This window comes from Ovis aries, chromosome 21 (genome assembly GCF_016772045.2).
Source record: "Ovis aries strain OAR_USU_Benz2616 breed Rambouillet chromosome 21, ARS-UI_Ramb_v3.0, whole genome shotgun sequence".
Classification (NCBI taxonomy): Eukaryota; Metazoa; Chordata; class Mammalia; order Artiodactyla; family Bovidae; genus Ovis; species Ovis aries.
In genome coordinates this window covers 33,450,936-33,472,414 of record NC_056074.1, presented here as the reverse complement: position 1 = coordinate 33,472,414, position 21,479 = coordinate 33,450,936, and the positions used below count along the sequence as shown (strand labels likewise).

General features: G+C 51.1%; 1 protein-coding gene across 10 annotated transcripts in view; it reads left to right on the top strand.

Moving 5' to 3' along the window:
- The window catches only part of NFRKB (nuclear factor related to kappaB binding protein), a 35,452-nt gene that overhangs the window by 4,370 nt on the left and 9,603 nt on the right, over positions 1 to 21,479 (top strand). For 7 of the 10 annotated variants that reach the window (XM_027959905.3, XM_027959903.3, XM_042237975.2 and 4 more), the window contains 20 exons: positions 907 to 1,108; positions 8,330 to 8,457; positions 9,100 to 9,274; positions 9,803 to 9,904; positions 10,509 to 10,582; positions 11,370 to 11,454; positions 11,804 to 11,984; positions 12,199 to 12,307; positions 12,538 to 12,664; positions 12,917 to 12,982; positions 15,551 to 15,630; positions 15,761 to 15,807; positions 17,002 to 17,062; positions 17,455 to 17,629; positions 18,433 to 18,539; positions 19,263 to 19,386; positions 19,545 to 19,624; positions 19,715 to 19,935; positions 20,031 to 20,298; positions 20,886 to 21,098. In XM_027959905.3, coding sequence (XP_027815706.1) covers positions 907 to 1,108; positions 8,330 to 8,457; positions 9,100 to 9,274; positions 9,803 to 9,904; positions 10,509 to 10,582; positions 11,370 to 11,454; positions 11,804 to 11,984; positions 12,199 to 12,307; positions 12,538 to 12,664; positions 12,917 to 12,982; positions 15,551 to 15,630; positions 15,761 to 15,807; positions 17,002 to 17,062; positions 17,455 to 17,629; positions 18,433 to 18,539; positions 19,263 to 19,386; positions 19,545 to 19,624; positions 19,715 to 19,935; positions 20,031 to 20,298; positions 20,886 to 21,098 — 2,625 coding nt within the window. The remainder of the gene's footprint in view (positions 1 to 906; positions 1,109 to 8,329; positions 8,458 to 9,099; positions 9,275 to 9,802; positions 9,905 to 10,508; positions 10,583 to 11,369; positions 11,455 to 11,803; positions 11,985 to 12,198; positions 12,308 to 12,537; positions 12,665 to 12,916; positions 12,983 to 15,550; positions 15,631 to 15,760; positions 15,808 to 17,001; positions 17,063 to 17,454; positions 17,630 to 18,432; positions 18,540 to 19,262; positions 19,387 to 19,544; positions 19,625 to 19,714; positions 19,936 to 20,030; positions 20,299 to 20,885; positions 21,099 to 21,479) is intronic. The other 3 variants (XM_027959906.3, XM_027959907.3, XM_060404273.1) reach the window with 3 other exon arrangements.

Sequence of the window (21,479 nt, the reverse complement as noted above, 5' to 3'; positions counted from 1 at the left end):
TGCTGTCTTTTGTTTTGTAGTAATCTTTTATTACTCTGGGTTTTTAACCCTTCTGTCTCAGCACATTTTCCTCTTATCCCTTGCCGTCTTAGATGTCACTTTGTATGAAAGGTGTTCTCCGAGACTGTAAGTCTGGGAGGTGTGCTTCTCCCGTGTACTCACGGGTAAACTTCCACTCCATTGCAATAGCTTGTTTAATTGTTCTCCCACCAGGCGGTATATGCACTTGTCCATCTTAGCACACAGCACTTAGGATGTGTCCTGTACATAACTGGTGAGTGGAGAACAGACCTGGTTCTGCTGCTTTGGGTTCTCAGCAGATGCCCTCAGCTCTTCGAGTTCTCGCCTCCCACTTGGGCTTTTTCTGCCCCTCATCTTGAGCTGAACTGAGATGTTCACCATCCTATCCCCTGTTGTCAGAAGTGGTTTCTAAATGAGATTCTCTCTGCTGAGCTCATTTTCCTGAGGATTATTATTTACTGCTGGGTATAAGATTGTGGTTTATATGTAATCTTTACTGATCTCTCAAGTTTTGCTTTGTTTTGTTTTCGCTGTCCTGTGCGGCTTTTGGTATATTAGTTTCCCAACCAGGGGTTGAACCCGGGCCCCAGCAGTGAAAGCACGAAGTCTTAACCACTAGCCTGCCAGGGCATTCCTGACAAATCTCTCAAGATTTCAGAATTGAATAAAGATCAGTGGAATTTTAGTTTGTTTAAAAAACGTAAAAACTTGGATGGTGTTGATGGTTGCACAACATCGTAAATGTACTTAACGCCACTGAACCATACACCCTAAGATGGACAGAATGATAAATTTCATGTTATGTATATTTTACCACTTACGTGCAGAAAACTTAAAAACTTTTTTTCTCGTTTGCTTTCCTCCTGCTTTTCCTGATTCTCCTAGCCCGAGATCTTCTTTGATGTAGTCAGCCTCTCAACGTGGCAGGAAGTGCTGAGCGACTCGCAGCGTGACCATCTCCAGCAGTTTCTGCCCCTCTTTCCTGAAGACAGCATGGAGCAGCAGAATCAGCTCATCCTCGCCCTGTTCAGTGGGGAGAACTTCCGCTTTGGGAACCCTCTGCACATCGCCCAAAAGCTTTTCCGAGGTGTGTAGCCCCAGTCTTGTCTTTAGAGGCATGGGGGTGGGAGCACGCCCTGTCCTGTGTGTACTCCTTTCGCGTTACTGTGCTTTTATGTGCAGACACTGTCCACTCAATCAAGTGGTTTCTGGAAGCACTTTGCTGCCTAGGCTGTTCTTTTTTTTAATACAAAATTTTCACTTAATAGGAAGCATAAATCATAGGTGTTGCTCATTGATTTGTTATATGAACCCAGCTGTGTAGCCACCACTGAGATTAAGAAGCAAAACATTATTAGCATCTTGAGGACACCCTTTATGACTAGTCTTCAGAACTCACTAAAAACAGTTTACTGTTTGGTTTATCACACATGTGTATGTGTGTGTGATGCCCACACACTTTTTTTCTGCAGAAAAGTTAACACTTTCCCACCAGGCACTTCAGCATATAGTGTATCTCTTAGCAAAGACATCCTTCCACGTAGTCGCAGTGTTAATACCACACCCAAGAAACTTCACAGTGAACAGGAATAGCATAGTAGCCCTTGTTCAGATTTTCCCAGTGGTTCAGCGTCCTTTATGGTCAACTTTTAAATCCAGGTTGTGCTCATGGTTTGTGTGTGCTGTGTGTGGATTTCCTGTCTCTCAGCTCCCTGAATCTAGGACCTTTTTTCCCTTGTCTTTCAAAATACATTTGCGGCAAGCCCAGGACACTTGAATTGTAAAATGTCTTGCTTTCTGGGGAGTTACCATGTTGCTTCCTCAGGATATAAATTTGGGTTAAACATTTTGCCAAGAAAGGAAATGGGAAATTTCATCCCCCCACCCCACCCCCACAGGGGGCATGTGATGTCAGTCTTGCTTCTGATCACTTGGTTCTGTGGTGTCTGCCAGGCCTACTGACTGTAAGTGCACCTTTTTCCCCCTGTAATTAATATGCAATCCATAGGGTCGTATTTAGGGACCATGTGATAATCTTATTTTCAAAAAGCCTTTGTTTTCCCCAGTGGTTTTAGCACCCACCAATCCTTTCCTGAATCCATAATTACACTGGGGATTCCAGAATGGGTTTGGGGTTACTCTGAAGTCCCCATTTGCTTTGCTCCTTGTCCCATGGAGAGGAACAGAAGGTGCTTCTCCCCTTCCTGCTTTCTGGGGTGACTTTGCTTTGGCAGGAGCCCGTGAAAAACACCACCTCTTGAGTTCTGCTAAACTGGATAGTTTGACAGCTACAGAAATATTGGAGAGAAAAAGCTTATCATATCATACCTCATTATCTTAGGGGTTTAAATGAGTGTTCCCTTCTTTGGTGGGTTATTAAGGAGGCTTTCCCCCTCTGGTTGGCCAGGGTTTATGTGGCTGAAGCCAGGGTCTCAGGTGGGAGTTAGGCTGGTAGGCCTGGTTGGTGGTTGAGGCCATGTCAGGGACTGTCTGTGACGTTGGCACGCTTGCTTCCAAATCAGAGTGATGGTTCTGGTGAGCATGCAGACAAGGAACGCCAAGGTGGGAGTTCTGTGATGCTCACTGTCCTGCATCGTGCTTCAGCTCCAGTGTTGGTGAGGATGGCTGCGCCACCACGGTTGTTGTGGTCATGTGTCTTGACCGAGTTGGCATTGCTGCCAGTTCTCTTACCTTTGGTTTCGTTTTCCTGGTAATGTTTTAAATAGAATCCTTTTTTTTTCTTAAGCCCAGGTGCTTGTCAGGCTCCCTGGTCTTCTGTTTCCGAGGAAAGCCTCATGTGTCAGGGACTCAGCTTCCCACCTGTAGCCACACTCCAGCTCACTGTGGTCGCTGCCCCCTCACCTACTTGTCTCAGAGGAAGGACCTTTCTTTGTTTAGGGCTGACCCCCACTCTTGCTCTTGTCGTGTTTTGCTTCCTCCGGGACCTCATTTCTTGGCAGTTGTTCCACCGTGTGTATTTGCTGTACTTGTTCTTTTTCAGTCTGTAGATGGGATCAGGGATCTCACACTGAAAAAGTCCGTAACCATCTGTCCCCTTCATCATCATCTGTCATTTTCCCTTTTCTCCAAACTTCTGGAAAGACGTCATAGCTTGTAGTCCTTGGGGGGCTGTCCCCTGCACCTGTCAGCACCTTTCTAAATTTTAAACTTCAAATCTACAGAAAAGTGACAAGAATCTGAAATTGACACCCACGTACTCCTCACCGGGTTCACCAACTATTAACATTTTGCCCCATTTATTTTCTTGTCCTTATTGTGCTTATTACCACTATTTTTAGTTTCCCTGAACCACTTGAAAACTCTTAATTTTTCAGCATTCATCTCCGAAAAGCAGGAACATTCTCTTGAGTGAGTGCGTGAAGTCGCTCAGTCGTGTCCGATTCTTTGCCACCCCATGGACTGTAGCCTACCAGGCTCCTCCGTCCATGGGATTCTCCAGGCAAGAGTACTGGAGTGGGTTGCCATTTCCTTCTCCAACATTCTCTTAGGTAACAGAAATGATCAAGTTCAGAAATATATAAAACACTGTATTGAATTTAAATTCCGAATGTCAGGGTGAAATTTAACATTGTTACGGTACTGTGTGGCTCACATTCCTGTTTTGCCACTTGTTCCAGTGCTCATTTTTCCCTCTGGTCCATATTTCTTTTCAGTGAAAATGCAATTTGCAGACCAGCAGGTGATTTTCAGTTCTCTTCTTAACCCGTCCGTAATGTCTGATGTCTTGACCATAATGTCTGATGTCTGAAGTGAGACTTGCACCTCCCCACTTTGCACTTGGGGCCCTCCAGTTCCCGACTTCCTCCTGGGCCTTGCACACCCTGCCAGCATGCCCCTCTCTGCCGAGTCCTCATTGACTCACTGTTCCTGCCTCTGCTCCTGCTATTAGGCCCACTCTCCCTCCTTACTTGCCTGCTCCCATCTACTAGCTCTTCTCTGGGACCTCTTATTGGAGCTACTTCAGACACCATCTCCACACAGCCACCAGCGTGAGCATCCCAGAGTTTCAGTTTTCAGAATATTTGCCAATTGCCTTCACTTCAAATAAAATCCACCACCTGCCAGGCTCTTTTGCCCTCTTAGCAACCTCACCCAAGGCTGTAGTTGCCTCTTCTGCTGTTCTGTGGTTCAGCGCGGTCGATAGAAACACTACATGAGCCGCATGTTCAGGTAAAAAAATTTCAGTGACCACATTAACAATACTAAAAACAGTTGATTTTAGTGTGCTTTCTTTAGTGTGATGTGCTCAGAATTCTGTTTTAATAGAGCGTTTGTCGGTTGTGGTTATCAAAAGTGGGGGAAGACTGAAGGAAGGTCACATCAGAGAAGCACAGAGGTCAAGAAGCAGAGTTTTCGTCCAGTTCCTGTATGTCAGCATCATTCGCATTAAACTCTTGCCTCTTTTCTTAAAAGTCAAATTCCCTGTTTCTCTACACCAGACAGCATTACAGTGTGGTGGCTGAGAGCTTGAGCTCTGGAGCTGGATGGCCTGTTTTCAGACTCAGTTTCCCCTTTTAGCTGTGTGACCTTGGGCAAGTTATATAATTTCTCCACGCCTCAGGCTCTTCTGTAATGTGAGAATGTAGTGGTATCTTTTTTATGCAGGGAAGGGGGGTTGTGAAGATGGGGTGAGTTAATACATTCACGGCCCCTATATGAGACAGTTACGTGTCAGGTGCTGTTCTGAGTGTTTGCTGCTGTTGATTACATCGGAATGTCATTAAAGGCGGTTCGAAGAAAAACAGACGTTGTGATGCCGTGTTTTCGCTTTCTGAGATCAGCTGTTGCATCTGGCTCCTTAAGTTCACATTGTGGCACCCTGCTCAAGTCTAATATTCCGAAACAGACTTCTCTCACTGCAGCTCCCGTGATGGCACCAGTCGCCCGTGGCAAGGGATCTGGGTACCGCGCTCCTCTTCCTGCCCCAGCATCCAGGCTGTCAGCAAGTCTAGTCTTTGTCCCTTGAAATACATCTCAAGGCTCTACTGCCGCTCACTTAACCACTACTTAACTGATCAGCTGACAGACAGCTTTCCTCAGGGTTCTGGAGGTGTAATCATGCTCTTAATTCTAATGGGGGAAAACAAGATGCCAGATGAGCAAATGTGTCTTGGTGTTAGGCACTGCAGAGACTAAGGGTAGTGGGCCTGGGAGTGACACGGAGGAGCTATCTTGGGTGGTAGCTCGGTAGGGCTTCTCTGATGAGGTGCGTTTGAATAGAGGCTGCATGAAGATCTGAGGAGCAAGCTGTGAAGACCTTGGGTCTTAACAGGAAACATTGTGGGTGGGTGGAGGGCACTCTAAGGTGCTGGGAGCCAGTGTGAGGAATCCCGCCCGTGACAAGGTCATGAGGAAGGAAGCTGACATACGCAAGGCGTGCTCAGACTTCAGGGATCCCTCTGGAAATTCCTAAGCATGTACCCCAACAAAAATCTGCCGGCTTTTGTGCTCTGCTTTTCCACTCTTCTGACATTTTCTGGAAAAAGTCAATTCAGGGCTTTAGTCTTCTGCATTTGAAAGAGTGTCTCAATCCAAAAAACCCTCTGATGGCTTTCTAGCCTGCCTGCAGGACTCGTACAGCTGCGCGTGTGATTGTTTGAGGCCTCCTGACTGCAGGAGGCACAGGAAGCTTAAAACATCCTAGGAATGTAGGAGCTTCCGAGGAGTCAAAATCTTTAGAATAGGACTGATTAAAGGTTTCATTTGTTGAATCAATATTTGCTGCCAAATTTTCACATCCTTTAGTTGTAGATATAGTTAAAATAACAAGTAGTAGACCTTGTGTTAGCAACATTAGATCTTTGAGTTAAGTACCCTCTTTGTTGTGTCCCACTGCACCTTTGTTCTATAGAGATGTAACTTTAATGCTAATGCTTTAAGGAGATGTAGATTAAAGAAAAACACTTCAGGGGAAACAAGATTAACATTCATTAAGGAAGAGAGCCAAAAGTGTTAACAAGCCTCTTGGCCAGAAGATAATGTAAATCACCTGAGACCTTTTGTATACCAAATGATGTATAGAAAGAACCTGAGCTGCGAACGCTACATAATCTTGTGTTACCCATTGATCTCTGTGTTTTATCAAAAGTATAAAAGGCCTTCTGAACAATAAAGGATGGGGCCAGCTCCAGGGGCCAGCTTCCCGGGGCCAGGGACCGGGGGCCCGGGGCCAGCTTCTTGGACCAGCTTCTCTAACTAGTCTCCCGGCCTGGTTTCTTGGCACTCTGGCTCCCCCCGTGTCTCTCTTTCTTTCTTCTCCTCTCTCTCTTTCCCTCTCTCTGCTCTTTACTTTAATTTCGGGTTGAATTTCCACCTGGAGCGCGGAGGCTCACCAGGTCTACTTACTTGCCCCGGCTGTTAAGATCCGCGAGAAAGGGAGCTTAAGGCGAGGCACCCTTAGATATTCAAGCGGGCGCCGGTGGCCCAACGTAGATGGTGCAAATTCCTTGCCTGGAATTTTATTGGCCTTCCGCGTAAACCAAGCTATTCAGCCCTCTTCTTCCACTTAATCTTCTTACTACACTATAATTTCTTAATCTAATCTTACTTTAATAAATAAACAAGTTTTTCCACGCCGACGCCGTCCACCCTTCGAATTCCCTGGATCCACCGGGGCTGGACCCCGGCACTAAGGAGAAAGGCCTCGGTAAAGTACGGTGTGCTTGGGAAATAGCGTGGAGGCCAGTGGGGCCAGGGTGGAGGGAGCAGAAGGGAGGCTGGTGGAAGAAGAGGCCTCCAGGCATGGGGCCCACACAGCAGGGTCTATAGGCCTCCTAGGGCCTCAGCTCTGCCCTGGGTGTGGGGAGATGAGGTGGGACCAGGCCACTGTCGGCCCTCACCTGGACCGCTGCAGTGGTGACCGTTTTTCTCTTTTGCTCTTGGTTGTGTTATTCTCCGGCTTCAAATCCGTAGAGTTCCCCAAACTACACAGAAGGTTCTCATTATCTATCTTACACGTTCAGTTCCATTCAGTCGCTCAGTTGTGTCTGACTCTTTCGATCCCATGAATCGCAGCATGCCAGGCCTCCCTGTCCATCACCAACTCCTGGAGTTCACTTAGACTCACGTCCGTCGAGTCAGTGATGCCATCCAGCCATCTCATCCTCTGTCGTCCCCTTCTCCTCCTACCCCCAATCCCTCCCAGCATCAAAGTCTTTTCCAATGAGTCAACTCCTCGCATGAGGTGGCCAAAGTACTGGAGTTTCAGCTTTAGCATCATTCCCTCCAAAAGAAATCCCAGGGCTGATCTTCAGAATAGACTGGTTGGATCTCCTTGCAGTCCAAGGGACTCTCAAGAGTCTTCTCCAACATCACAGTTCAAAAGCATCAATTCTTCGGTGCTCAGCCTTCTTCACAGTCCAACTCTCACATCCATACATGACTACTGGAAAACCATAGCCTTGACTAAATGGACCTTAGTCGGCAAAGTAATGTCTCTGCTTTTGAATATACTAGCTAGGTTGGTCATAACTTTTCTTCCAAGGAGTAAGTGTCTTTTAATTTCATGGCTGCAGTCACCATCTGCAGTGATTTTGGAGCCCCCCAAAAATAGTCTGACACTGTTTCTACTGTTTCCCCATCTGTTTCCTATGAAGTGATGGGACCGGATGCCATGATCTTCGTTTTCTGAACGTTGAGCTTTAAGCCAACTTTTTCACTCTCCTCTTTCACTTTCATCAAGAGGCTTTTTAGTTCCTCTTCACTTTCTGCCATAAGGGTGGTGTCATCTGCATATCTGAGGTTATTGATATTTCTCCTGGCAATCTTGATTCCAACTTGTGTTTCTTCCAGTCCAGCGTTTCTCATGATGTACTCTGCATATAAGTTAAATAAGCAGGGTGACAATATACAGCCTTGACGCACTCCTTTTCCTATTTGGAACCAGTGTGTTGTTCCATGTCCAGTTCTAACACATAGTAGTATTTATATGTCAATCCCAATCTTGAAATTTTTTAAACATAAGACGAGTTGAGAAACAATATATACAATGCACACCCATGAAACTGACCCACGTTCATTAGTTGACGTTTCCCACGGTTGCTCTAATCAGGCCTCATTTTATGTCGCCGCCTTTAGGGCGACTCTTCTCGCTCTTGACGGTTGTTCCAGGCTGCTTCCTGCACAGCCTCAGGGTGTTGAGTCACGGCGTGTGTGCTTCCTGTGTCTCCCCACCGCCTGCCTCCCCCAACCCCCGTCCGCAGGCTCCCCAACACCGTCCCCTGGTCAGTGCAGAGCTGTCCCCTCTCCACGTGGATGGTGGCTGACGTGGATGTGCCTGTTCCTGCAGACGGACACTTCAACCCCGAGGTGGTCAAGTACCGGCAGCTGTGCTTCCGGTCGCAGTACAAGCGCTACCTCAGCTCCCAGCAGCAGTACTTCCACCGGCTGCTGAAGCAGATCCTGGCGTCACGCAGCGTAAGTAATCCCTCTCCCGGGAGTGGCACGGACACGCACCTGGTGACCTGAAGGGGCAGATGGGGCAGCAAGGAAAGACTGCAAGGAAGGAAACTGCTCATCTACCCCCAACGTGGCCAAGGGCACCCTTCCTTTTTAAGGTGCATTTTGAGACGTGTCCTAATTTCAGAGACGTTAGGACAGAGGAAAAAAGGGATACGTCTTAGAATCGATGAAATGTCGTAGCTTCTTTATTTACCCAGAGAGGTGGCTTTCAGTTCCATGGTGGGTCGTGCAAGAGAACCAGGTTGTCCTCAGTTTCACGTCTGGCTGCCTGAGGGGAGCCAGGTTTAGTGGCCCCAGGTCTGGACCAGCCGCGAGAGGCCTCAGGGTTAGGTAGTCGTGCCCTCAGAGGACCTGTAAGTTTCGGTGTGGCAATACTTAGGTATAAGTATATTACTCATTCTCGGTTGAGTAGCTCTCCGATTTGGGATTTTACACTGTAATCAGTACAAGTCCCTTTTATTTGAACGTATTCATCCACAAGCATCTTTGTGATCGGAGGGCGGGAACTGAGCTCGTTGAAGAAGAGAAGGAAGTGTGGACTTGGGGGACCGGCCAGGGTAAGCTTCCAGGACCCTGTCCCGTCTGTCCTCTCTGCAGGACCTGCTGGAGATGGCTCGGCGGAGTGGCCCCGCCTTCCCGTCGCGGCAGAAGCGGCCCTGGCCGTCGCGTGCACCTGAGGAGCGGGAGTGGCGCACCCAGCAGCGCTACCTGAAGGTCCTGCGGGAGGTGAAGGAGGAGTGTGGGGACACGGCGCTGTCCTCCGATGAGGAGGGTGAGTGTCCTCGGGCCCCCGGGACTGGCGTCCGTTTCCACCACTGCTGCTCATCCACCTGGAGCTGGTGGGCACTGTTCCCCCAGCCCCGCGATGAGGAAGCCATGCCTGTGCCCTGTGGTCCGTCTGGGCCGGTGGTGGAGCTTGGAGCCCCTGGTTCTTGGCCCGTGAGTTCTCCCGCTGGGTGGCTGTGACTGCAGACCACTGCGCTCTTGGCGCTCGCGTGCCCGCGGGCCTACCGCAGGGTCTCTAGTTCTGCCGGCTGCTCGAGAGGACTGCTTCCCCCCAGGAGGGGTGTAGTGACCTGGCCTCCACAGTGACCCGCCACTGTGGATGTCTCTCCTCCTGGACAAGCTGCTTACATGACCTCAGAGCTACAGTCTGACTGGGAGGGGTCCGGAGGGAGTGCTAGAATCTGGCTTCCCGATTGTTGGCTTAGCCATCTTGAACCCAAACAACCACTTGGCCAGTCTCCCCTGCTGGGGTCCAAGATCATGTTGGATTTACAAGGAAACTTTTCTTTTGAAGATCTCAGCTCGTGGCTCCCAAGCTCCCCAGCACGCTCCCCAAGCCCTGCTGTGCCCCTGAGGGTGGTGCCCACACTCTCCACCACGGACATGAAAACCGCAGGTGAGCTCTGGTCTGGTGCCAGGGCGTGGAGGGGTGTTGAGGGGGGCTGTGGTGGGGGGAGCAGCACTGGCTTCTTCCTGCCAGGAGAAGAGCAGTGTTCCTTAGACCTAGGAGGTTTGGAGAGGTTTTTGTTTGGCTCCACTGTTTTTACAAATAGGCCAGCTAGCATTCCTTCCTTTACTTTGAAAATTTCCCTTAGGAGTTGATCAGCTGGCATTTTGGCCTAAAGAAAGCAGAATCTTAAAATAACAATACTAAGGGACAGTTTATTAATGGAACAAGAGAGGTAACCACAGGCATAGCAGTTTCTTGGCATGTCCGTGGAATTAGAGAATATTCTTAATTGGATAGGAATTAAAGGAGACTGTGAAGAAATTCAGGAGCAGCTGGGTACGGAGATTATCGTTACTGACCAGGTTACAGAAGAGCTGCAGAGCTGAGTCAGTGACTGTTCATGTCTTAAAACTGTGGTGCGTGTAGCACACGAGTCAGAAGGGAAACCCAGAGATGTCTTACTTTTGAATACTGAAGTGGCCAGGAAAATGTGAGTCTGAGCCCTGTGGAAATAAGGACTATCCATGTGGTTCAATTCCTTTTCTCTCAGATAAAATAGAGCTGGGGGACAGTGACCTGAAGATAATGTTAAAGAAGCACCACGAGAAGCGGAAATACCAACCAGTAAGATTGGAGGGGGTAGTGGGCAGGTTGTCAGTCTTATCTCCGAGCAGGTGTCCTGACCATACAGGGAGTCACTACGTCCTCAGTCCCCTTTCCTTGTTCTTGTTGGAGGGCAGGAGCAGCATGGAGGAGATGTGAGGAGAAGACAGACACTTTGACTTCATAAGACACGCTCACCGTGATGTCTCATCTAGTCTTTAGGACAGTACTGCTGCGTGAATCATTATGTCCAGTTAGCAGGTCTCAGAGAGGCCAGGGAGCTTGTCTTCTGCCTGATGGCTAGCAAGCAGGAGAGCCTCAGCTCCTCCCACATTTTGTGTTTCTGTTCCTCCACTCCACCAGATCACGGTAACGCCAAGCCAGAAAGTGTAGTGGAGGAAGGAAAGGCAGTCCTTCTAAGGCGGAGCGGTGAGATGGGCAGAGTCTCCATGGGAGCTAAATCCAGGTTCTGCTTCTGTCTTCCACTCACAGTGGTGGTGGCTGAATCCCTTCATTCCTCTGAGCCACACTGTCAGTCCTTGTAAAACATAGCACCACTTAAGAATACTATTGGAAGAACACGTAAAGAATGCACAAGAGCTTCATGAACTGTAAACGCCACGCATGAAAGGTCCTTCTCTGCCCTGTTAGAGCAGTAGTTTTTCTCTGTGTGCTTTTTAAACTCAACACAGTTTCTTCAAGCACACCTGCCATCTAATTGTGTCTGTTAGGTACACGGGCAAAATCACCAGCAGTGTGTAGCTCCTCTCTGGGGCCTTGATAACGCATCTCTGAATATCGTGTCTAGGATCATCCGGACCTGTTGACGGGGGACTTGACTCTGAGTGACATCATGACTCGAGTGAACGCCGGCAGAAAGGGCTCGCTAGCAGGTAAGAACTTCCTGCAGAGGTGGGCGTCGTCCGACTGGTGTCTTCTTACACAGGCCTCTGCATAGCGCAAAAGGAAGTGTAGCCACAGCTTCTTCCTTGCTGATAATCTTTGTTTCATTATCGCCTCTTATGGGTTTGTAGGTGGAGAATGGTTATTAAATCAGATCAGCAGATCATTGGCTTTTTAAAGCACTCATTGAGTTTGGTTTTAAAAACAAAACTGTGTCTTATTACTGAGGCTTTTCTTTGATTTGCTAGTGGGCCTTGGGTAAATAATAAGCAAATAAGCTCCCTCATTTCCTGATGTAGAAGTTGCAGTTTTATGACTTATGTTATTTTTTCCCCCCAGCCCTATATGACTTGGCTGTCCTTAAAAAAAAGGTTAAAGAAAAAGAGGAAAGGAGGAAGAAGAAAATAAAATTGATCAAATCAGAGGTAGAGGACCTGGCTGAACCCCTGAGCGGTCCTGAAGGGCTCCCACCCCTCTCGCAGGCTCCATCCCCACTGGCCATACCTGCCATCAAGGAAGAGTAAGTGAACAGAGGGGTTCATGGCTCAGGGCCACCCCTGTGCTGGTGCCTCCTCTGAACCCTGAGTCCCAGGGTCCTGGGGAAAGTGCATGGTGTGGTCCTTCACTGAACTGTTCTGTGACTGCTAAGAGGCTTGGAGGGCCTACAGCAACTCAGAATTGTGGGTTTTTTGTGTTTTTTTTTGATGGTCCTTATCTTTTTCTTCCCTTACTAGGCCTCTTGAAGACCTCAAGCCTTGCCTTGGAATCAATGAAATATCTTCCAGCTTCTTCTCTCTTCTGCTGGAGATCCTGCTGCTGGAGGGACAGGCTAGTCTTCCTTTGGTAAGAGTTTAGGAAAAGCCAAGGGTGCTGCGGTTTCAGGTGGTAGAAATCTTCAGCAGACTGTGGCTTGAGAACTCTGGGCTCTCCCCAGAGATCTGCAGCCAATTTGCTTTGTGAATTGGGCTCACGGGACAGACCCCGCCGGCTCGTTGCGGCACAATCATAGAATTGCCGGTGTGTTGAAACAGAATGGAAATCTAACCAGGTCCTGCCTTTACTTTCTCCCTCAGCTAGAAGAGCGGGTTTTAGACTGGCAGTCCTCTCCAGCCAGCTCCCTCAATAGCTGGTTCTCTGCGGCCCCCAACTGGGCAGAATTGGTATTACCAGCCCTGCAGTATCTTGCTGGAGAAAGCCGTGGTAAGGTGCTTTTTTCCATAGGGTCAGTATCTTCCTCCCTCCCACCCACCCCCGCCTTTGTCCGATTCTATTAGAATGCAGTCTCACTGCTTACATCCATCATGACTGCCTGGCGCCATGCGGCAATGGGCTGTGCTGCCCTGATATGCTGTTGACATACAGAAGTGAGCTCCCAGCCCAGGGGAGTCAGTGGTTCTGGGTTCAGCACTCTCTGGCTGGTGTGGCTTGCTTATGGGCATCCATTTCTTGCAGCTATGCCGTCCAGCTTCTCTCCATTTGTTGAATTCAAGGAGAAAACCCAGCAGTGGAAACTGCTTGGTGAGTACTGCATGCCACTGACCTGTCACAGAGGTGCTCTTTCTCTCGTTTTCTCTCCTAAGTTTCTGGTGCCTTCCGGGTAGCGCAGGCCACGAGAATGTTGAGAAGGGCCGTGTTAGGCCTTGTTTTACTCAGTAAGAGGATCCTTGCAGGCCCTTAGGAACTCTTATGGTCTAAGTTCATGAACCCCATTGGGTTTTGGCTAAGCTGAAATTGCCCTCTGTCCCGGTGCACCCCGGGGCTGCTGAATCGAAATCTGGGCGGGTGGGGGGAGGGGTCTTACATTAGCACCTGTGTTTGTATCATTCATATCTGTGCCCTTAGTGTAACTTACAGTAATATGATTGTTTTTCTTTCCTAAAATGGGCTTTGTTGTTGAGGATAATGTGTCAGGCAGCCCCAAGTAAGCTGTTTCTACAGGAAAGACTTCCTTTGTTATAAATTTGTAAAGTCTCACTTACTGTATAAGTTGTAGTAACATGTACTTGAAATAACTTGGTGATGAGAGGAAGATTCATGTTGATTTCCTGTGGAAATACTCAAACCTCTCTCCACTCTGTCTAGTGGTCTGTGAAGAGAAACATGGAGAGAAGGTTGTGAAGCAGTAGGTTCATTCCTTCTTACAACAGTGATTCACTTTCTAGGTGTCAGGCAGTGGTAGGCGTTGAGGGTATAATGGTTTGTGATGTAATCAGTGTGTTCCCCTCTTGTGGAGCTTAAGACTTGTTTGGGGAACAAGTACTCAAATAGCAAACGTGCACATTCTGTGAGGGAAAGTGCTGGTAGGGGTGGATATTTGTAATGAGGCATTGGTGTGGTGTGCATGCAGACAGCTGTCTTGGGGAAGGTCATTTGAGCAGAGTTCTTCACGATGGCTAGGGACCAGCCCAGCAGTGGGACGGGGAGGCTCCCATGGAGGGAGTGGGGTGGGGAAGCTTCCTTTCAGGAACACACCAGCCTGCAAAGAGAGAATGATAATCTGGACTAGGGTGGGGAGAATGGACGCACTTGAGAGTTTTAGGTAAAAGCTAGAGAGGTGGTTATGGACTGTGTGGTGAGTGACGGAAGAGGGTGTCAAGTGTCACTGGTGCTGGACTTGTAACTGGTGAATAGGGTCCGCCATGGGCAACTGGGGAGGATGTCAGGCTTGGTAAGGGTAAGGAGCATGCGTGTGGTTATGGACACGCTGCAGCTTGAGCTTCCTTTGAGGTGTTGAGTGGATGGTGGGTTTAGAGTCCAGACCAGAGAGTCAGGGTGGAGAGCTGTGGGCATGTGTGCAGTAAGAGAAGCCAGAGGCATGGGCCCAGTGAGGAGGCCAGAGGGCCTGGGATGAAACCTTGAGAGACTCCAAGGTGGGAGAGGCAGAGGGGAAACTGGAGGCAATGACCACAGAGTTGGGAGGAAGCCATGAGGTCTCAGTCAGGAGATGGGGAGTGTTCATTAGCCTCCATGGTTCCTGCAGCTCAGGAACGTCAAGACGGGGGTCTGTGGACATGGAAGAAATGGTGATGCTCTTGTAAAAGTGATGCAGGCTGTGGCCAGAGGTGCGCTGAGGCCATGGGTCCACCTGGCGTGGGGCTGGGGGCGGCAGGCCTGACCCAACCAGGGAGTAAGTGTTGCGTGGGGCTGGGGGCGGCAGGCCTGACCCAACCAGGGAGTAAGTGTCTTGGGCTTGTGGGTCAGATGCTTCCGCTGCAGCTGCTCAGCCCTTCCCTGTGCAGGGCAGCCAGAGACATGACGTAGGCAGACAGCCGCAAAGCTGGCCTCTGCGTGCACCGTGGAGAGCTGCGCGTCCTGGCTGGCAGGGCCCTGTCCTGCAGCTCCCCTCCAGTTAGGGAGGCAGTGGATCTGGACCGTGCTTTCCAAGTGTTTTTGGTTGTTGCCGTTATTTATTTTAAAAAAAATTTTTGTTGGCCGTGTTGCATAGCATATGGGATCTTCATTCCCTGACCGGGGTTCAGACCAGCACCTCATGCATTGGAATCACGGAGTCTTAAGCACTGGCCTGCCAGGAATGTCCTGGAAAACTTTAAAAAAATTCTGATACCTGGGCCTTCCCCACACCTGTTCTGATTAGTTGGTTTTGGGGAGCCTGAGCCTCAGCATTTTCAAAAGTTTCCAGGTAATCCAGGTAATCCCACATTACCAGGGTTGAGAAACTGGATTAGGCATCTTGAAGATTCCTGTTTTGGAGAATGACAAGATCTAGTTGTGATTGTGGGAGTGATTGGCTGGGGTAGAGGGAGGCCACCAAGATCAGGAGGAGTTGAGGTGCTGGCTAGACAGCTTGTGGGGATTGTCCATCAGACACTTGAAGTTAATCCTGTCAGGTTTTTAATCCCTTCAAGTCAGTTTCAAGTTAACTTCCTGTGAGTGTTGTCAGACAGCAGTCCAGTTTCATCCTGCGTGTGGAAGTCCAGGCCTGAGGGCTGTTCTGTACACAGGACCGTTGCCACAGTCCTGACAGGTTCTTCCTTGGGCATAGGTACAGCGAGGAGGAGGAAATGGGGTCCTTACCTTGTGCCTTTAGAGCACACTGTTGTTATTTTTGCCTTTTTGTTCTAATAGGCCAGTCCCAAGATAATGAAAAGGAATTAGCTGCACTCTTCCAGCTGTGGCTGGAAACCAAAGACCAGGCCTTCTGTAAGGTATGCTGTGAGAACCTTCTGTACGGTATGTTGTTGAGAACCACCAGCTCTCTTGTCTTGGGCTTCCAGAACTCTTGAGTTAAACAGAATTCTGGAGTCCATTGACCTGTCACTGTTTTCCTTTCTCCAGCAAGAAACTGAGGACAGCTCAGATGCCACAACGCCTGTTCCTCGGGTGTGAGTATAGCAGTACCCTGACTGAGGGTGGTGCCCCAGGAAACCCTTGTCTCAGTCCCGCCCTGGTGGTGCTGACACGTCCTTGTACATTAGAGCCAGAGAGCTTGAGAGAGATGGGGTCCATGGGTGCTTGCCTGCCTCAGCCTCCTTGGGGGACAGCACGCTCCCAGAGTAGGAGTGTCGCCCCAGGAGTCTGAGTGGCAGGATCCACCTGTAGATGTGTGCTTTTCCCCAGTCTCCCTTCAGTTCCCTTGGAGAATGGTGGTTCTGGGTGCTGGAGAAGGGGTGATGGACCCAGTAGTTCTGTACGCTGGAGAAGGGGTGATAGACCTGGTAGTTCTGCGGTACTGGAAAAGGGGCGATGGACGCTGGTGGTTCTGGGTGCTGAAGATGGGGTGATGGACCCTGGTGGTTCTGGGTGCTGGAGAAGGAGTGATGGACCTGGTGGTTCTGGGTGCTGGAGAAGAGGCGATGGACCCTGGTGGTTCTGGGTGCTGGAGAAGGGGCGATGGACTCTGGTGGTTCTGGGTGCTGGAGAAGGGGCGATGGACCCTGGTGGTTCTGGACACTGGAAAAAGGGCGCTGGGCCTGGTGGTTCTCGACGGGGGAGAAGGGGCGATGGATGCTGGTGGTTCTGGGTGCTGGAGAAGGGGCGATGGATGCTGGTGATTCTGTATGCTGGAGAAGGGGCAATGGACGCTGGTGGTTTTGGGTGCTGGAGAAAGGATGATGCACACTGGTGGTTCTGGGTGCTGAAGAAGGGGTGATGGACCCTGGTGGTTCTGGGTGCTGGAGAAGGGGTGATGCACCCTGGTGGTTCTGGGTGCTGGAGAAGGGGCGATGGACCCTGGTGGTTCTGTACGCTGGAGAAGGGGCAATGGACCCTGTGGTTCTGGGTGCTGGAGAAGGGGTGATGCACCCTGGTGGTTCTGGGTGCTGGAGCAGGGGCGATGAACACTGGTGGTTCTGGACAGTGGTTCGGGTGATGGACCCTGGTGGTTCTGGACACTGGAATAGGGGCAGTGGGCCTGGTGGTTCTGGGCACTGAAGAAGGGGCAATGGACCCTTGTGGTTCTAGACACTGGAAAAAGGGCAGTGGACCCTGGTGGTTCTGGACGTTGGAGAAGGGGTGATGGGCCTGGTGGTTCTGGGCACTGGTGGAGGGCAATGGACCCATAGGTCTTTGTGTTCCAGAAGGACTGACTACGTGGTGCGGCCCAGCACGGGGGAGGAGAAGCGAGTTTTTCAGGAGCAGGTGAGGAAAAACGAACCCAGTGTAAATCTCTTATGTCTGTGAGACCAGGTGGAGAGATGCTTTGAGCCCAAAATTCTTGGAAGCAGGTCACACTCTTAACCTCACTGTTCTTTGGGATTGCTTTTCCGGAGCAGAGATGGTGTGAGGAAGGGAATGGGAAACCTTTTGATGGGTTTTTTTTTGGAGATAACAAAACAGATTGACTTCCTGATGCCTTTGCTAGCGACTGGCCTTTGGGGGTCGTCCTTTCCCCACTGTGGTCGGCGCGGTGGTCCTAGTGGAATAGCCTGATTCCTCCTTGCTCCAGTCTCTGCAGGCTGACCCCTCACTGCTTGGGGCGGCTGGAGAGAGCCCTTTGGCCGACTCAGGCGCTTTGGCCCTTCTCTCCGCAGGAGCGCCACCGGTACAGCCAGCCCCACAGGGCCTTCACCTTCCGCCTGCACGGCTTCGAGTCCGTGGTGGGGCCTGTGAAGGGTGTGTTCGACAAGGAGACCTCGCTCAACAAGGCGCGGGAGCACTCCCTGCTGCGCTCTGACCGGCCCGCCTACGTCACCATCCTGTCCCTGGGTGCGCCACTCCCGCCCCCCACTCCCAGCAAAGGCGGGAGGGTCAGTGGAGCTCCAGGAAGCTTGCAGTGGGGACCCGGAGGGCGGGCTCCTGCCCAGAGAGTCTCAGGGAATCCTTGTCTTTCTGGATTGTGTGCTCAAGTTTACGTTCCTTTAGGAATTGTTCAGTTAGCTTAGGTGCCAGAATTTGTTTCCTCCAGACAGGGATTCTTTTAAAGGTGAGATTTTTCACTTTTTTTGTTCCATGGATTGTTGGCAGTCTGGTAACCACTGGACCCCTTTCTCAGAATTAGGTTTTTAAATGCCTAAAATAAAATACATAGTTATGAAAGAAACCAGTCATATTGCAAAAATATTCAAGCAGGTTTATGGTGCAGAAATGGGTCTTTATTATGATAAATGGCGTGACGTTGCCACAGGTGTTGTGACTCCTCTGATTCCCACATAGTGAAGAGTAGAAATGATACTTTGAGTTGTCTCAGCAGCTGTGCTGTGGTAAGAAATCATCTGATTTCTGTTAAAACATCACAGCACTGCCAGCATGTGGTTGGCAACATATGTCAGCAAAGATTGTGCTAGCCTTGGCTCACAGTGGAAGGAAATGCTGTTTCAGTTTAAGTTGTAATTATCTCCTGGACCCCTTGAACTCTCAAGTTGAGGGCCTTTGGCCGGGGCTGAAAGTGTGAGGGGTGTGGAGGAAGCCACCCCCAGAGGGCCGTGTGCCCCCGCTGCTGGGTCAGCAGCTGAGGGGCGGCTCCCCTAGGAACCCTGCTAACCTGTGCACTTTGCTGTTTCTGGTGTTAGTTCGTGACGCGGCAGCACGACTGCCCAATGGGGAGGGCACGCGGGCGGAGATCTGTGAGCTGCTCAAGGACTCCCAGTTCCTGGCGCCCGATGTCACCAGCACGCAGGTGTGAGGGGAAGGGCTGCTCGTGTTTTGTTGAGGGGTTTAAGGTTGCTTACAAGGGAATACAGAATGTGTGTGTTAAGACACTTCAGTCGTGTCTGACTCTTTGCGACCCCATGGACTATACCCTGCCAGGCTCCTCTGTCCATGGGGATTCTCCAGGCCAGAATACTGGAGTGGGTTGCCATGCCCTCCTCCAGGGGATCTTCCCAACTCAGGGTTTGAACCTGAACCTGTCTTATGTCTCCTGCATTGGCAGGTAGGTTCTTTACCACTGGAATCACCTGGGAAGCCCACATGAGGGAATACAGACTGGAATAACAAATTTAATAAAACTGATGAGGAATTTCCTGGCGGTCCAGTGGTTAGGATTCTGAGCTTTCAGGGCCAAGAGCCTGGGTTCAGTCTCTGGTTGGGAAACTAAGATCCCACAAGCCTAGCGGTAAGGCCAAAAAAAAAAACCCAAAAGAAAGGAGTCTGTCTGGGAAGGGTGAGCAGAGCTGCCCTGTGACCTTACTGACGGCAAGGCTTTCCTTCACCGTCTGCTGAGGGTCCTCAACTCACCATCTTCAGGGCAACTCCATCCCCGAGGTCTCATAGTTTCTTGTTTTGCGGAGTGACAGGTGAGCCAGTGGGAGTAGGCTCTGTGTGGGGGCCGTGCCCTGCACCCCTGGGTTTCCTCTGGCATCTGAGCCAGTGGTTTTCCTCCCCTTGTCCCGGGTGCCAGGTGAACACGGTGGTGAGCGGCGCCCTGGACCGGCTGCATTATGAGAAGGACCCGTGCGTGAAGTATGACATCGGGCGTAAGCTGTGGATCTACTTGCATCGGGACCGCAGCGAGGAGGAGTTTGGTGTGTGCCCCGCTAGCCCAGGGCGCCCTGACGCTCTGTCCCGGCCCCACCCTGCTCCTTGGCATCCGCTCAGGACGCCACTGTGCAGGGGGACAGAGCCCTGGCTCTCAGCGAAACCACCCTCCTTCCTGAGCTCAGCTGCCCACTCTTGCCCACAGAGCGGATCCACCAAGCCCAAGCAGCTGCGGCCAAAGCCAGAAAAGCCCTCCAACAGAAGCCTAAGCCCCCGTCCAAGGTGGTGAGTGACCTCGTGGGATGGCAGCAGAGGGGCTGAGCCATCCCTGCCGCCTGGCTCACGCCGTGTGCGTTCCCTCCCCTGCGCGTGCAGAAGGCCAGCAGCAAGGAGGGTCCGGTGAAGGTCCTGAGCGGCGGCCCGTCTGAGCAGAGCCAGCTGAGCCTCAGCGACTCCAGCATGCCCCCCACCCCGGTCACGCCCGTGACGCCCACCACGCCTGCTCTGCCTGCCACGCCGATCTCCCCGCCGCCACTGCCGCCAGTGAACAAGAGTGGCCCCGCGACAGTCTCGGAACCGGCCAAGTCTGCGTCAGGGTGAGCATCCCGCGTCCTGTCGGGCCTTCTCCCTCCAGGCTCCTTTCGCGTGCTGTCCTGAGTTGGCGTCTTCTTTCCCCGGGTGCTCCTCGCAGGGTTCTTCTCGTATCCTCACCAACCATGCCGCAGCTGGGAACCATGCTGTCCCCAGCATCCAGCCAGACCCCGCCGAGTTCTCAGGCTGCTGCCCGTGTTGTGAGCCACTCGGGCTCGGCTGGGCTCCCCCAGGTGCGGGTGGTGGCCCCGCCCAGCCTTCCCGCCGTGACACAGCCAGCAGGGCCGGCCCCGGCACTTCCACCGATGCCAACAGGAACGCAGATCCGCATGCCAGCCACTGGTGCGCAGGCCAAAGGCGGGCCACAGGTAAGAGGGACGGGCTGCTCACGTGGGCTCATGAACCTGGCGGGCAGTCCGGGTCGGGACCCAGGACCTGGGTCACTGCTGCTGCTGCTGGCATTTATCACAACAGCTCAGTTAATGCTCAGGGCCCAGTGACTGAGTTAGGAGTTGTGTTTGCACGTCAGGAGTCAGAACTATGGGAAGTTTAGTGATGTACCCCAGGCTGTGACATCAGGACCCTGGTGGATGGAGGTGGGATGTGAGTGAGGCCTGTGAGTGCTGGTGTCAGGCTCTTCTATCGTGACTCTGATCTTCTCTAGGCCACTGACCGTGGGGCTGTAGACGAGGGTCTCCTGCCTCGGGCCCCTGTGCTGTAAAGGGGTATGGTGTTTTCCCTCTCCTTGCATGGTTAAAGTGAGATGTTAGATAGGAAAGTGTTTCTGAAAGTTCAGCTGCTTTACCAGCATGTCAGAGCTCCACACTGTCCTTTTCAGGGGGTAGTGAGCGCTCGGTACTGTGAGCTTAGAGGGTGGTGACAGCTGGAGGCCTTTCTGGGTGCCGGTCTGCGGCTTCCTGTCTAATTAAACTCTCGGCCCCCTGCCCGGAACTAGACAGTCATGGCCGCCGTTCCGGTCAAAGCGCAGACAGCGACGGCCACTGTGCAGCGGCCAGGACCCGGGTCGGCGGGGCTCACGGTGACAAGTCTCCCTGCGGCGGGCAACCCCACGAGCAAGCCCGCCACCAGCTCTCCTGGGGGCTCCACTCCCAGCACCCCCACAGCGGCTGTTCTTCAGAACGTCGCGGGACAGAACATTATCAAGCAGGTACATGAAGGCTGTCGGCGCGGGTCTGAGTCCTTTGCCCGGAATCAGAGGGAGACCTTAGTGGTTGTGACCTCTGATTCTGAGTTCATTTCTATTCAAGTGTGAGTTTCTAGTAAGGGCAGTGCAAGCTTGGGAGATGCTGGAAAGGGGTTTTTTGTTTCTTTCCATGTAATTCAGAATTTAGTAGCTGAGTCTTTGGATTTGGAGTCAACTTTTCACGGATTTGCTTAAACCTAAAACCCTGTAAATAGATAGAGTGCCTGATGAACTATGGACGGAAGTTCTTGACATTGTACAGGAGGCAGGGATCAAGACCATCCCCATGGAAAAGAAATGCAAAAAAGCAGAATAGCTGTCTGGGGAGGCCTTACTGTGAAAAGA